The following is a 13,383-nucleotide window of genomic DNA, read 5'->3' on the forward strand; positions in this document are numbered from 1 at the left end:
ATCGGTTTGTGTGAGAAACCGAACAGTATTTATATAATTTTTTACCTCTAATACACCACTATTTCCAACTGCTTTGAGCACGCGCAGGCATCCGGTGCGTGAGGTGTGTATGCGCTCTGGTGTAGTTTACGCAAGCGCCAGAAGTGATCTCTCGCGCGTATACATCACTCATTGTTTACACAGTGCACAGTCATTGTAGGTACGACGGCTAATCGAAATGGTACTTACTTGCGCTTATCCGGATTGTTCAAATCGACTTAAAACTAAAAGATTACGTTCTCTCGCGCGAACTCATTCGGGAGTGGTGACTTTCCACGTATTCCCAACTTCTGAGCCTGCTCGCCTGAAGTTATAGTTGATTGCTCTTCGGCTGGATATCAACACACCCATTAATGTAAACTACGCCAGAGCGCGTAGTTTAGACATCGTGGTGTATTAGAGGTAAAAAATTATATAAATACTGTTCGGTTACTCGCACAAACCGATCGTTTCGTGTTTTAGGACATCAATGTGTCGTCACGAGCCGCAGGGTTTAATTTTGATTTGTCTGTGCATGTTTTTTTTACTCTCATAGATTTTGTTACCATTGTCATGCATTATAAGACTGATAGACTGCAACAGTTAAAAATCATCATTTGTGTTCTACTGAAGAAACAAAGTCACCTACATCTTGGATGCCCTGGGGGTAAGCAGACAAACATCAGATTTCCTTTTTGGGTGAACTATCCCTTTAAGCAAAGCTGAATTCATGACAGATTGCTTGATAATGTTTCTGTTTCTAAGCAAACTGTTGCAGCATCATGTGTCTTTAAAGAAGTTGAGAGATGAAAATGTGGGTAAATGTTCCTCTCGTGGTTTTGCGGAAAGAAAGCAGGTGTTTGATGAATAGAGACAGGTGGCATTGGTAACTATTGGTGCTTAAGATCTAATATCAAATGAGAGTGAAACAGTAAAAACTTCATTAGAAAGCTCTTTTATATATATATATATATATATATATATATATTAGGACTGGTAAGCACATGATGTGGTGATTAATTAATCTAATTAATCACAAATTAATCGCGCATCAAATTTGGCTGAGAAATTACTTCCAAACGTTACAAAAAGTAGCTTCAGCAAGAAATATTTTTTGATGAAATGTATTACATATACTCTTTTGGACCATAAGGGTGAGTAAATGATGACACAACTGTCATTTTTGGGTGGGTGAATTATACCTTTAATAATTTATTTGATTGATTGTATTATTATTACTATGGAAATATGAAATTATTTCTTTAATGAAATGATATTCAAAATAATAAAATAAAACTGCCAGTAGGTGGTGGTAAATGTCTTAATGATTAAGTCATCGAGTCATTTATTCATTCATGTGATTCGTTCAAATGGCTGATTCATTCAGGAGTGAAGTAAATGGTTCTTTAAGAATGGTCCATTGAATCATTAGGCTTGTTCGACTTGAAGCGGATCATCCTCATCAGACTGATCGGTGTGCGACATCAAAGTACTGTGAGCGCTATAGAGAGCAGGCGACACTGCATGTTTTTGAATCGCTCTCGCGGTACTTTGATGTCATACACCGATCGATCTGTGCAGCACCGCTTCAAATCCAACGCGCCTATGGCCAATGGTTGAACGAGCCAAACGGTTCAACTTCACCCAATTCGTTCAAAACGTCCATTAAGAAATTAAATGCCGCTGTGTGTTGCTTGGAGACGATCAGTTCTGCTTTGTCTTTATATTTTTGTTGCCAAAATTGAGCAAAACAGACAACATTGTGTCTAAAATACAATATTAACTTCTTACTTACTGAACTGTTGTATAAGATCAGTGTCACATTTGCACTCGTGTGATATTGCACTTAGCCTATTGCTCGTGTGATATTGCTTAACTATATGATGTAAATATGAGATAAAACTCAAACAGTGGCATTTTTGTCCCATATCTTGAATTTTAGGGACATTCTAACAACGTTTTCTTGCCTCCATCATGCAGTGAGTTGTTGCCCTGCATCATATTTGTTATCAATCAACTAGTGTTGGGTCATTCTTGAATGATTCGTTCATTTTGAACGAATCTTTAATGTGACTCGGGAAGAACGAGTCGTCTCGGGGAGTGATTCGTTCAGTCGCGCATGCGCAACATCATATAGGTTGTACTGGAATTAGTCAAGTAGTTCACCTGTTTCGAGCCTTCGGGTTTTTCCGAGTCGTTCGTTCATCACGTGACAGCCCCATAAGTTTAACCAATGCAGTCTGAGCCGGAAAGAGAATTGATTAGTTCATCTCTCGAGTCTTCGGGTTTGAGTCGTTCATTCATCACGTGACAGCCCCATAAGTTTAACCAATGCAGTCTGAGCCGGAAAGAGAATTGATTAGTTCATCTCTCGAGTCTTCGGGTTTGAGTCGTTCATTCATCACGTGACAGCCCCATAAGTCCAAACCCAAAGACTTGTCAGATAAGAGGTGAGGTGAGCTAATCATAGACTGAAGACCCAGGTAAACAAAGAATTAATCTTTTCTGTTTCTTATAGCAGTTTTGTATCATTTGTAGTGTGATCAACATTTGCGTAAGTAGTAGACGTATTAGGGAAGTAACACGTAACATTTTAATTATATTTTGCTAAAATGAACGAAATGACTCGAAAAAAGATTTGTTCATTTTGCTGAACGAGACTCAAAGGTCCGAGTCGGTAAAATGATCCGCACTTCCCATCACTAGCACATATGCGACAAATGATATCAGAAAAGTGTCAGTATGTTATAATCAGTTATGGTCTATAACTATATATATATATATATATATATATAATTTCTGTTCAAACAATAATAAAAAACGAAAAAAAAAAAAATCCATTACATTTAATTTACAAGTTATATTTGAAGAAATTGCATTCCAGTCATTTCAGGACCCTTTATTTCAACTGTAAAGGATCACTTCAAGTCCCATCTGGAGCACAATGGGAAGGTTGCCACTATCACATCTCATTTCCCAAGGCAGCAGGCTCTATAAATGACATAAAATCCATGGCCCTTAACTATTGACACTGAAGGCCATCATTTGGCAATCAATGATAAATACATGTGTGCACATGTGGCTTTCTCTGACTACCAGAAGTGGATCAGACAAGCAATCTTTATTCCTCATCCACAATTGCTAACCCGACTTCATCATCTCCCAAGACCCAGTGGGGTACATTATACTGGGAAAAAAATAAGAAGGATTGGAGGAAAGAAGTATAGAGTCTTTGTTTCAATCCAAATCCTTTTTTTTTTTCTTGCTTTCAAGGGGGAAATTGTGGAGTGCTGCATGGCTTTTGCCACTTAAAAGAGGGTTAGGAATTATACGGTAGACACAAATGAATTTCCCAATCATACACTCAAGAGGAAAACTAGACGCAGATGTCGTCCTTGGCAGCTTCGCCGTGGTGATTTTTCTTTAATTTGAAGGCGATGGTTTTTGTTGTTTTCAAATGAGAATTCTTGAAAGCGTAATTTGCACGATTCAAGGAAAAAAAGGAGGACATGAGTCGAGAACCAGGAAGAGTAACTGTGATTGTGAGATTGTGTTTGTACAAGTGTGAGTGGATGGATGCTATGTGCCATGTGCACTGATGCATTTCCTGTCTCCTCATACATAGTGAAGTACGAGGCTCGAAAAACAGCTGGCTTGAGCTCTTCTCTAAACACTTAAACAGCCACACTTCATTGTTCACAGTGGATATGAGGAATTAACACTGCATTTGATCCCATGCATTTGATAAAAATACATTTCCACACTTAAAGGAATATTAAGAGTTCAGTACAAGTTGAGCTCAATCCACAGCACTTGTGGCATAATGTTGATTAACAAAAAAAACAACAACAACAACTCATCCCTGCTTTTCTTTCTCTTAAATAATACATATAAAATTATGTGATTCACATTTCTGCTTTTAAATCCTCAAAAATCATTCCCATTCACTTCCATTATGTGTCTAACCTTGATTTTTTTATATGTGTACTCGTGTCTTGTACTGAAGTCAAAATATTAATTTAAAGTCTTTCAACAACTTGGGCCACATATAAGATTCAGTATATATTTGTGCATTTAAACTTTTTAGGTTCAAGCTGTTTGACAAATGCACAATCACAATGAGAAAATCACAGCACAAAAGGACTGAGCAATAGAACCATTCATACAGACTGGCCTTAGTTCTGCTCTGGTAACCATAGAAACCTGTGATTTCGTGATGTGTGCAGTGTAGCGTCTGCGTAGGATCATGCATGATAGTTGGACTGTTTATTTAATTAAAGTACAGTACAGTATGCTCGAATCACACAGGCCAAGGTGTATTTAACAACCAGGCTGCTGTCGTTAGTGATCAGCAACACCACGCAAGAGTTAAAATGTCCCATCGAGAGCAGACAGACGGAGGCGACAAGTTCATCTAAGGACGTGTGCTAGACACTGCTGATGAATGAGCCACAGCGACTTGATTTATGGATCAGAAGCAGCACAGCTGGGATTCAGGTGGCTAATAAGTAGCACAAAACTAATTTCTCTCATGCTATCCACTGACTTTTACAGTTGTTTGTTCTAGAAGTCATTGAAAACAGCATCTCAGAGCCAAAACCAGTGCGCTAGGCCACAACAATGTCCATCTTCTGACTAACGCTGTTTCCCTTGCAAAAGCCACACAAGTCTCTTCCCTGTGCGCTTGTGGCCCAGCTATCGCCCTCACAATGGGGAAGTACTAAAATTACAGCTGCCCAGAAACAAGTGGTCCCCTCCTCACACACAATTCGCCTGATGTGTACACATGATAAAGGAGCCGATTCTATTTCTGGGGCTCCGCAGAGGAGGCTTAACTGTAAATGGGCTTGGTCTAAGTTTCCACTCAGGGTCAAAGCAAGCTGACCGGCTAGTGTGGTTAAATACACGCTCGCTTTCCCTGCGAGTTGGAACATCTCTGATTTCTTGTTGTGGTGTAACGGCATTTAATCATTTAATCCTGCTGTCCGTGTTTGTTGATTCGGTGTTGAGGTTTTAGGCAAGCCCTGGTTCTAGCAACTGAAAGAATTCCACATGTATTGCAACTTCAAGGACCCGTAAACTGCAGAGGTGTGGTAGGAGCAGATGCCCAGAAACAGTAAATTAACAACAAAAAACGACGCAGAAAGAAAAACTCAACGGACCTGCTATGAGACTCCACCTAAGAGGTAAAAAAAAGACTGGCTGCTTCACTTTCTCAATTGTGTTGGCTGACCTCTCCATATCTCAAAGCACAACCCTATGTGTCACAGATACATAAATACATGTAGCAGAGGATTTGCGGTTGTCTGAGAATGCCAGTGTGCCGGCCGAACAAATAACTGCCTGCGACAAACATCACCATGACACACTTTTGCTGGAACATGCTGGCAAAACACCACTTAAACCACTTTTTAAAAAAAAGTTCAAAAGATAACATTTATTTGAAACAGAATGTTTTAACTTTACTCTCACCTCTGAATAATGTAATGCATTCTTGCTAAATAAATGTATATATTTTTTAAATACTTTTGAGAATGGTATTAATATCTATCTATCTATCTATCTATCTATCTATCTATCTATCTATCTATCTATCTATCTATCTATCTATCTATCTATCTATCTATCTATCTATCTATCTATCGTTTTATTTATTATTGAATTTATATATTTAATTCTGTTCATTGTTAATTCAATGCTAATTCAATTAATTTTTACTTATCTATCCATCCATCCATCCATCTATATACATAATATATACATACTTAAAAAGAAATCAGTCATTTTTAAACAAGAAAAATACTAAATAAAATCAAGCTTTAACTAAGGCTAAAGAGAGAGAGGAAACAAGACTCATGAATATTCCTGTCATTTTCTCTATTAGACCATTAAAACTGAGGCTGTTTGTGTCGTTTGACTCTCTTCGACTCTTGTTTCCAGAGTTGTGGCCTACATCAACTCCACACTGCGCCCTGTGTTAGCCTGTAGTGGGCACAATGGCTATATTTGATGGCTGTAGACCCTGAACGTGGACAGCAGGGCCACACTAACAAGTGGTACTTTTGTGCATTCCAGACAGTGTGGAGAGGAGGTCAGTTGACAGACCTCACCCTCACCCTCATACAATAGACCCCAGGCCAGACAAGGTTACCCAGCTGTGTCCCAGCAACCCAAAAGCCAAGTTCAAAACATCGACAGTCCCGCTTTAAATATCCATGCCATTTTGCAGTGACCACTGGCTAGTGGTTAAGACCGGCAGACCTTCATACACACACAGATGCAAACAGATGCACAGACATGCATACACAGACATCTACATATACCCAGAGACTCAGAGGCAACCACAAGTCAAAGCACCACTGTGACTGTATATCAAGTGGATTGTTTTTGTATACAGAAACTCTTATACAAACTTCTCAAAAGGATTGGGCTACTAGATGGTAAAGTAGTCCAAATATGTTTTAGTTGTTATCCTACAAAAGACATAAAGCAGAAGTACAGGGTGAGAAGAGAGTTGTGTGCTATCATGTTCAGATGAGCTGAAGCAAACAAACAGAGGACACAGGACAAACAGTACAGCATCTGGCTAATGCCAATATGCTTGTTTACCTCTTTACTAATAAAAAACCCTGATATTTACAAATCTTATAGGGACAAACTATATTAAAGAGCACACAAGATGAGTGTGAGCATGTGATTTCACCAAACCTGACAAATTCAGCAAGACAATTGTTTAATGCTAAAACTAAAAGGTTTAGTGTCATTAAGATTTTTTTTCGTAAGAAATTAATAGTTTTAATTCAGCAAGGATGCATTAAATTGATAAAAATGACAGTAAAGACATTTCTATTGTTACAAAATATTTCTATTTCACATAAATGCTGTTCTTCTGAACTGCCTATTCATCAAATAAGTCTTAAATTCATCAGTACAACTGTTTCAATCATAGATAATGATAAGAAATCAGCATACTGATTTCTGAAGAATCATGTGACACTGAAGACTGGAGTAATGGCTGCTGGAAATTCAGCTTCGCGATCATAGGAAAAATATTTTTAAATCAATTATTAAATATAATACATTAAAAAATTTATATATTTTAAAATATATAATATTTTTAAATCAATTATTAAATATAATACATTAAAACATTTATATATTTTAAAATATATTAAAACAGTTATTTTATAAAATTATACAGTTTATTTTTAAATTGTAATACTATTTCATAATGATACTCTTTTTACTGTATTTTTGATCGAATAAATGCATCATCAGAAAGCATAAGTGACTTTCAAAAACATTAAAATGTTCTTATCAAACTTTTGAAGGTAGTGTATATGCTGAATGATACACACATTAGAACAAAAACAAAATTGTTAAGAAATTATTTTGCAAGAATTGGAGTGAAAAAAGAAAAAGAAAAAAAACAAACAGTTTTCAATTACTGTGGCTGTTGGGTTTGAACCAATCCAGTTCAGCCTAATTCACTTAATGACTGAAGTCTGCTAAGAAATGACTGTGAATACAAGCCCAGTTTATACAAACAGAATTTTCAGCTGAATATCTGTGAGGCTGGTTAGAGCTGGAAGAGAATTTGTGCTGTTATTGGCTGAGTAAAAGTTGTGATGGAGAGGGAACATACTGTAGTATATGGGGATGCCGTCCTTACCAGCACTGGTGCCCGCGCCAGTGGAGAGATCAGTGCCCATCAGACCACCTAGCATGGGAAGAGAAAGACAGCAAGAGAGAGATTTCAGTCACTTCATTGGAACTGACATCCACATCCTACCACACAATCTTCCTTCTTAAAGCTGTCAGGTCATTTATTCAACGCCCTCAAGCCACAGAGATCTTCCTCCCTCCCAGCACGTTTAATAGCGATGGAGACCAAAAGACAAATAAAACGTGACAGAGACGTGTGTGTGTTTGTCTAAGAAGAACAAAACACTGTCCTTTTCCACCTCAGCACACTTTTCTGAGGGGGAAGCGATGTGGCCGGCTGGGCTCGGTCATGGTGTCCAAGAAAAATTACACATTTTTATTTTTAAGCATGCACGGGAGCAAGTGCGGTCAGAGGCGTGCAGGCTGGGCCAAAACTCATATTTAGACAAGCGCTCCTGGAATACAGAGCTGATTGCATCAGGAGAAAGCAGTTTTAATGACAGAGCTGTGGGTGAGAGACTCTATCTAATGAAGCAAGACAACACAATGACCACAAACGGCCAGCAGGATCGTGCTGTACGAACATCGGTCACAGGAATTACAGACGAAAGGATGAATGGATAGAAATATAGAGGAATGCTGATTATTAAATTAAATATTAATAATAGTTAATTATTCAGGTACATATTTAAAATATGAAGCCAGCATGAAAGAGAATTTGTAATTTTAAGTAGTATTTTTAATTATTATTTTAAAATAGTATTTTTTCTTGCCTCCGTGGGTTTCACTGAAAAAAAAGGCGTGCAACGATTTTCACTTCACTTTTTTTTTCAGTGTTGCTTGCATCAGCAGAACAGAAAAGTTGATTCAGAGGCAATGCAAGATATTTTATTTTAATAAAAAAAAAAATTCCAGAAAAATTTTGTTTTTACCTGCACTAGGTGGTCTGTGTGTGACCCCGGGTGACATGCTGTTTCTCTGCAGGCCGTGGTGGGCCAGTGGAAGCAGGTTATGATTGCCTGGGTATATCTGGTTATTCATGGGGATGGGCATCTCGTAGGTGGAGGAGGGCACAGCCTGGTTAGAAACAGAAACAATATATATATATATATATATATATATATATATATATATATATATATATATATATATATATATATATATTTATATATTTAATATATATATATATATATATATATATATATATATATATATATATATGTATATGTATATGTATATGTATATATACCATTAAGATAATAATTAGTAATGTAAACTACAATAATAATGGTGACGACTAAGAGTTAAACACACTGAATACAAAGGAGAAGTGGGAAAAAACAAGATAGACATATTGACTAATATGTTGCATGCAATGACATGACATTTTCATTGTCATTTTCATGACATTTTCTCTGTTATCTACCATAAATGAACAAGCCGAGATGACTCTAAACTCTCTAAATCTCTGTAAATCCTCTTGTTCGAATCACTCCAAAAGACACAGTCTTAACCTTGAAGAGACTCCTTCCTCCTTCATATTATGTTTATGTTTAAGGACAAAATAGCCCCTAATTGTAGCCCTGTGTCTTGAGGGTCTGTAAGTGCTCATCTGGGAAAGCATCAACTGACAGGAACTGAAGAGGAGCCTCTCGCTCTTTCTCACTCTTTCATTCTTCATTAACTCACAAGGCCACAGCAATCATAGCTTGAGGCAGCCAAATAATTTAAGGTCTTGGTGGGCACAGCTTCACTTTCGTTAGGTGTTCATCCTTCCGTCTTTACCCTCATGTTCTCTTTGGAGTCTCAGGGACCCCGAGGCCCTTTTAATAGCTTGAAAAATATTAGTTTGATGCTTCATGACTTTCTCTAATCTTATGAGAACTGGTTATAAACCAATTTCTAATCTGATTACACCAACCATTTGTTGTATTTTTTGCTGGAGTAAAATTCAAGCATGCTATTAAATAAAAAAAAAGTGCATGTTTAGATTCTGACAAAAAAAGAAGGATACTGCTTCAATAATATCAACCTGCTTTAATTAATAAAATGTATTAAAAATTATAGGAAAATAAGAGGTTAATAACAAAACTACTAAGTGCACGATTCAATACAAACCGAACATGAAGAATCTTTAGCATTTTTGTGCAACTTTCCTGGACTCTCTTGTGTCTTTATTTTATTTGTTTTTAAATGGAAAAGATTTCCACATCTTTATGTGTACGTGAGCCTAGGCATCTTCTGCATGGTGCCTTTCTCTTTGTGCTACTGTACTCTCTAACCGGGAAAATATAACTCAGTCACTGTGACCACTATCTTCACCACCATCATTTACCACTTCACCCAACCCAACCTAATTCTCCTAACCAATAAAACACTGTAGCTCACTGGACAAATCTTTAACCACACAAATGTACATCAGTATTTTGCTTTGAAACATCCTTAACTTCTCAAAATCATGTAAGATTTGAAAACTTTCAACTGACTGGAAATTATTGCTTATTTCATACAGCACTGGCAGGTAGACAAATAGACATATAGATAGATGATTGATAGACAGACAGACAGTAAAGTTTATTTCTCCTAATTCTGTGACACACATCAAGTCTTGCTTGCTTTTAGATTATTTTCATTTCATGTTATTTATATTGATGTAATATAAAATTATCATACATATTCCTTGTAAGCTGTTTTAAAAGACGCTGTAGAGACAACAGGATACACACGCAGGAAGGGCCAACCTAAAATTCAAACGCTAATATTTAACCAGGTCTGGGTACCAAAGAGAAAAAAATTCTAAATGTGATTTTAGCAGAGTGGAACAGGCCACAGTACAGAGATGCCTATAAAGCTGGTGCAAATAGATTAACAGAGAGACACCCAGTCAACCTAAAATTATACTTTTGATATATATATAACCATTAAGAACATGAACCAAAAATGGGATGAAGCTGAAACGTTGTGCTAAGCTTAAGCAAACAAGCTAGTGTAACATAAAAAGAAAGAATTGTGGGCTCTGCTGATATTTTAAAGTAGCAGTTTCTTTCTCTGCCACCTGATGGCCACCTTCTAGTAGGAATGAGATCTTCCTCTCACAGTAGAGTCGGCCTATGAGAGAGTGTCTGCCAACTTGGAAATGTTACTTTAGAATTAACACTTAAAAAAAAAAACCTTGCCACATCTTAAATTATTAATAATTTACTACACACCATTGTGTTCATTGAATGTAGTTAAAGATGAAATAAACACTTGAGGCACACTGCCACATGCTGCACCACAGACCCACAAAAAATCTTCAACTCTCTCGTGTAATTATCTGCACAAGGTTCTTGAGGAGTCTGACGTTTCATCAAAGTGAGACGTTCCACTGGATCAACTTTCTCTAAGTATGGCGTGGCGGGATATTAGCCACCAGTTAACATATGTGCAGCCCTCACACATAGTCCTTCTCTGCCTTCATCTGCCTGCTGCATCAATCACACGATAATTAATTTACTCTGCTGACGTGAGGGCTTGATGAAGACAGGTTTCTCATCCTCTTTTCTTTGCTATGACATGCTTCTTTTAGGTGTTGAGGGATTGTGTGGAGAGCGACAATGCGTGATGAGAGTTTTTTTATTCCTTTATACATATTGAGCTGATCAAATGCTTTGAAGACGAGTACCGGCATGGTTGTTTTGGGCGAATTAAATAGAAAATTATGGAAATTTTGAGATGTGTCAGTCATTAAAAAGACAAAGTAAACAACTTCATAATGTTCATAAATACACACACACCCACATACACACACACACATACATACATAAATAGAAATAAAAACAAAATAAATAAATGAAAAATAGTTTCAAAGTTGAAAATAAAAATAAAAATTACTGGAGTATGTTTTACAAGAAAATACGTTTTATACTTCACGTTAAATTAAATTAGTTACACTCTTAAAAATAAAGGTGCTTCAAAAGTTTCTTCAAGCGATGCCATAGAAGAACCATTTTTGGTTCCACAAAGAACAATTCAGTCAAAGGTTCTTTAAAGAACCATCTCTTTCTTACCTTTTTATAATCTGAAGAACCTTCTTTCGCCCCAAAGAACCTTTTGTGAAACAGAAATGTTCTTCAGATGTTAAAGGTTCTTTATGGAACCATTTAAACAAAAAGGTTTTTCTATGGCATCGTGAAGCACCTTTATTTTTAAGAGTGTACTTTACCATTTCTCTGTAATTGTTTGTGAAATTTACTAACAATTTCTGAGTTCAATAAAATTGGTTACTTTATTTTTTGCCTCAAATGATAGGTTGCCTCCTAACAACAGAACTCAGGTATTGCCTCGGCAATGGGGTGGAGGGAATATTTAGGGTGTAGAGTGGCCAATGTCAATCTGAGGCAGAGTGCTGATGGGAGGGCATGCTGGCTGAGTGAGCGCTCAAGCAGGGATAGGCAGTTTAAGACCCAGCATGCAGCCGCTGTGAACACCCTAAAGGTCTGCCGCTAACGCCACTCATTCCAGATATGTGCACCTGTCAGAGTATCCACACCTGTCACCAGCCCTCTCTCTCTCTCTCTTTCTCTGACACACACACACATATAGACTTTATATATAGAGTTAGCCACTCACAGGATGTATGCTAAAGACAAACACCCATTACTCAGAGAAAAAAAAAATGCTCACATGTTGCTCTTTCATAGCTCAGGAGCCTAAGTGGAGGTCTCAATTATATGTCTCTGAAGCATCATCTTTTTCTCAGGTTCATTTAAATAAATAAAAAAAGTGAGATAACTGACATACAGTAAGAGCACAGAGCAATAAAATTAATTAGTACAACTCAGATAATGTGATCTTGGAAAATGTTAATGAAATTTTTTTTTACTTTTGATTGCAAACTTTGGCATCTTGGCAAATATGAGCATATTTTAATTACCAGGTTCAGTTTCTCAGTAGAAGTAGATTCAAGCAAAAGTCTTCATTTGACCTTTATTTAATCTCATCGCTAATAAATATTTGAGACTTTAAAAAGATCTAATTAAACAACACATACATTTATTATAATTATATAATTTATATATTAAAACAGGTAATAATGAATAAATGTTATAATCATACAATTTACATTTTATAAATAAATTAAATTAAATTTGTATTAATTTGTTCAACTTGTGGACAACTTGGAATGTTTCAAGGTCGACCAGTGACAACAGATCCATTTGTTCCCCATTAGTCTACAGGGGTCTGTTTCTAAGTATGGGACTTAAGTGGGGATTGATAAAAAGCTAAAATGCACAGAGATAGTCAATAGAGAACTGTGGAGGGATGAGCGGTGTTACAGAGGAGGCTTCCGTACCGCCTCCTCCTCACCACCAGAGGGAACTCTCTCCTGAATATTGACATCCATTCGGAGTCCAGTTCCCATCATGCCTCATACCTGGGACTGATTGCACGCACACACCTGCATTGAATCACGCACACACACATATAAGCCAAACACTCACAGCTACTCACTGTGAAGTCTTGATTTGCCCCGGCTGTCACTTCTGAGCGTTTACCCTGTATCTTGCCTATTCGTTTGACCTTGGACTGTTTATCGTATTCTGATCTGTCTCTGCCTGCCCTGACTTGGATTGTTCTTCTACTGTGTCTGTCTGCTGCCTGCCTTGACCTCCTGCCCATCCCACGTTCTGTCTCAGCCTAGCCCTCGCTATTGTATCT

At 37.2% G+C, this 13,383-nt stretch overlaps 1 protein-coding gene across 1 annotated transcript in view; it reads right to left on the minus strand.

Moving 5' to 3' along the window:
• LOC107553916 (myocyte-specific enhancer factor 2C-like) overlaps nt 1-13,383 on the minus strand; it is a 73,723-nt gene that overhangs the window by 4,786 nt on the left and 55,554 nt on the right. The window contains exons 4-5 of the mRNA XM_016236263.1: nt 8,616-8,760; nt 7,664-7,738 (exon numbers count right to left, since the gene is read on the minus strand). Coding sequence (XP_016091749.1) covers nt 7,664-7,738; nt 8,616-8,760 — 220 coding nt within the window. The remainder of the gene's footprint in view (nt 1-7,663; nt 7,739-8,615; nt 8,761-13,383) is intronic.

Source organism: Sinocyclocheilus grahami, unplaced genomic scaffold, assembly GCF_001515645.1.
Source record: "Sinocyclocheilus grahami isolate Dianchi unplaced genomic scaffold, SAMN03320097.WGS_v1.1 scaffold486.1, whole genome shotgun sequence".
NCBI classification, from domain to species: Eukaryota; Metazoa; Chordata; class Actinopteri; order Cypriniformes; family Cyprinidae; genus Sinocyclocheilus; species Sinocyclocheilus grahami.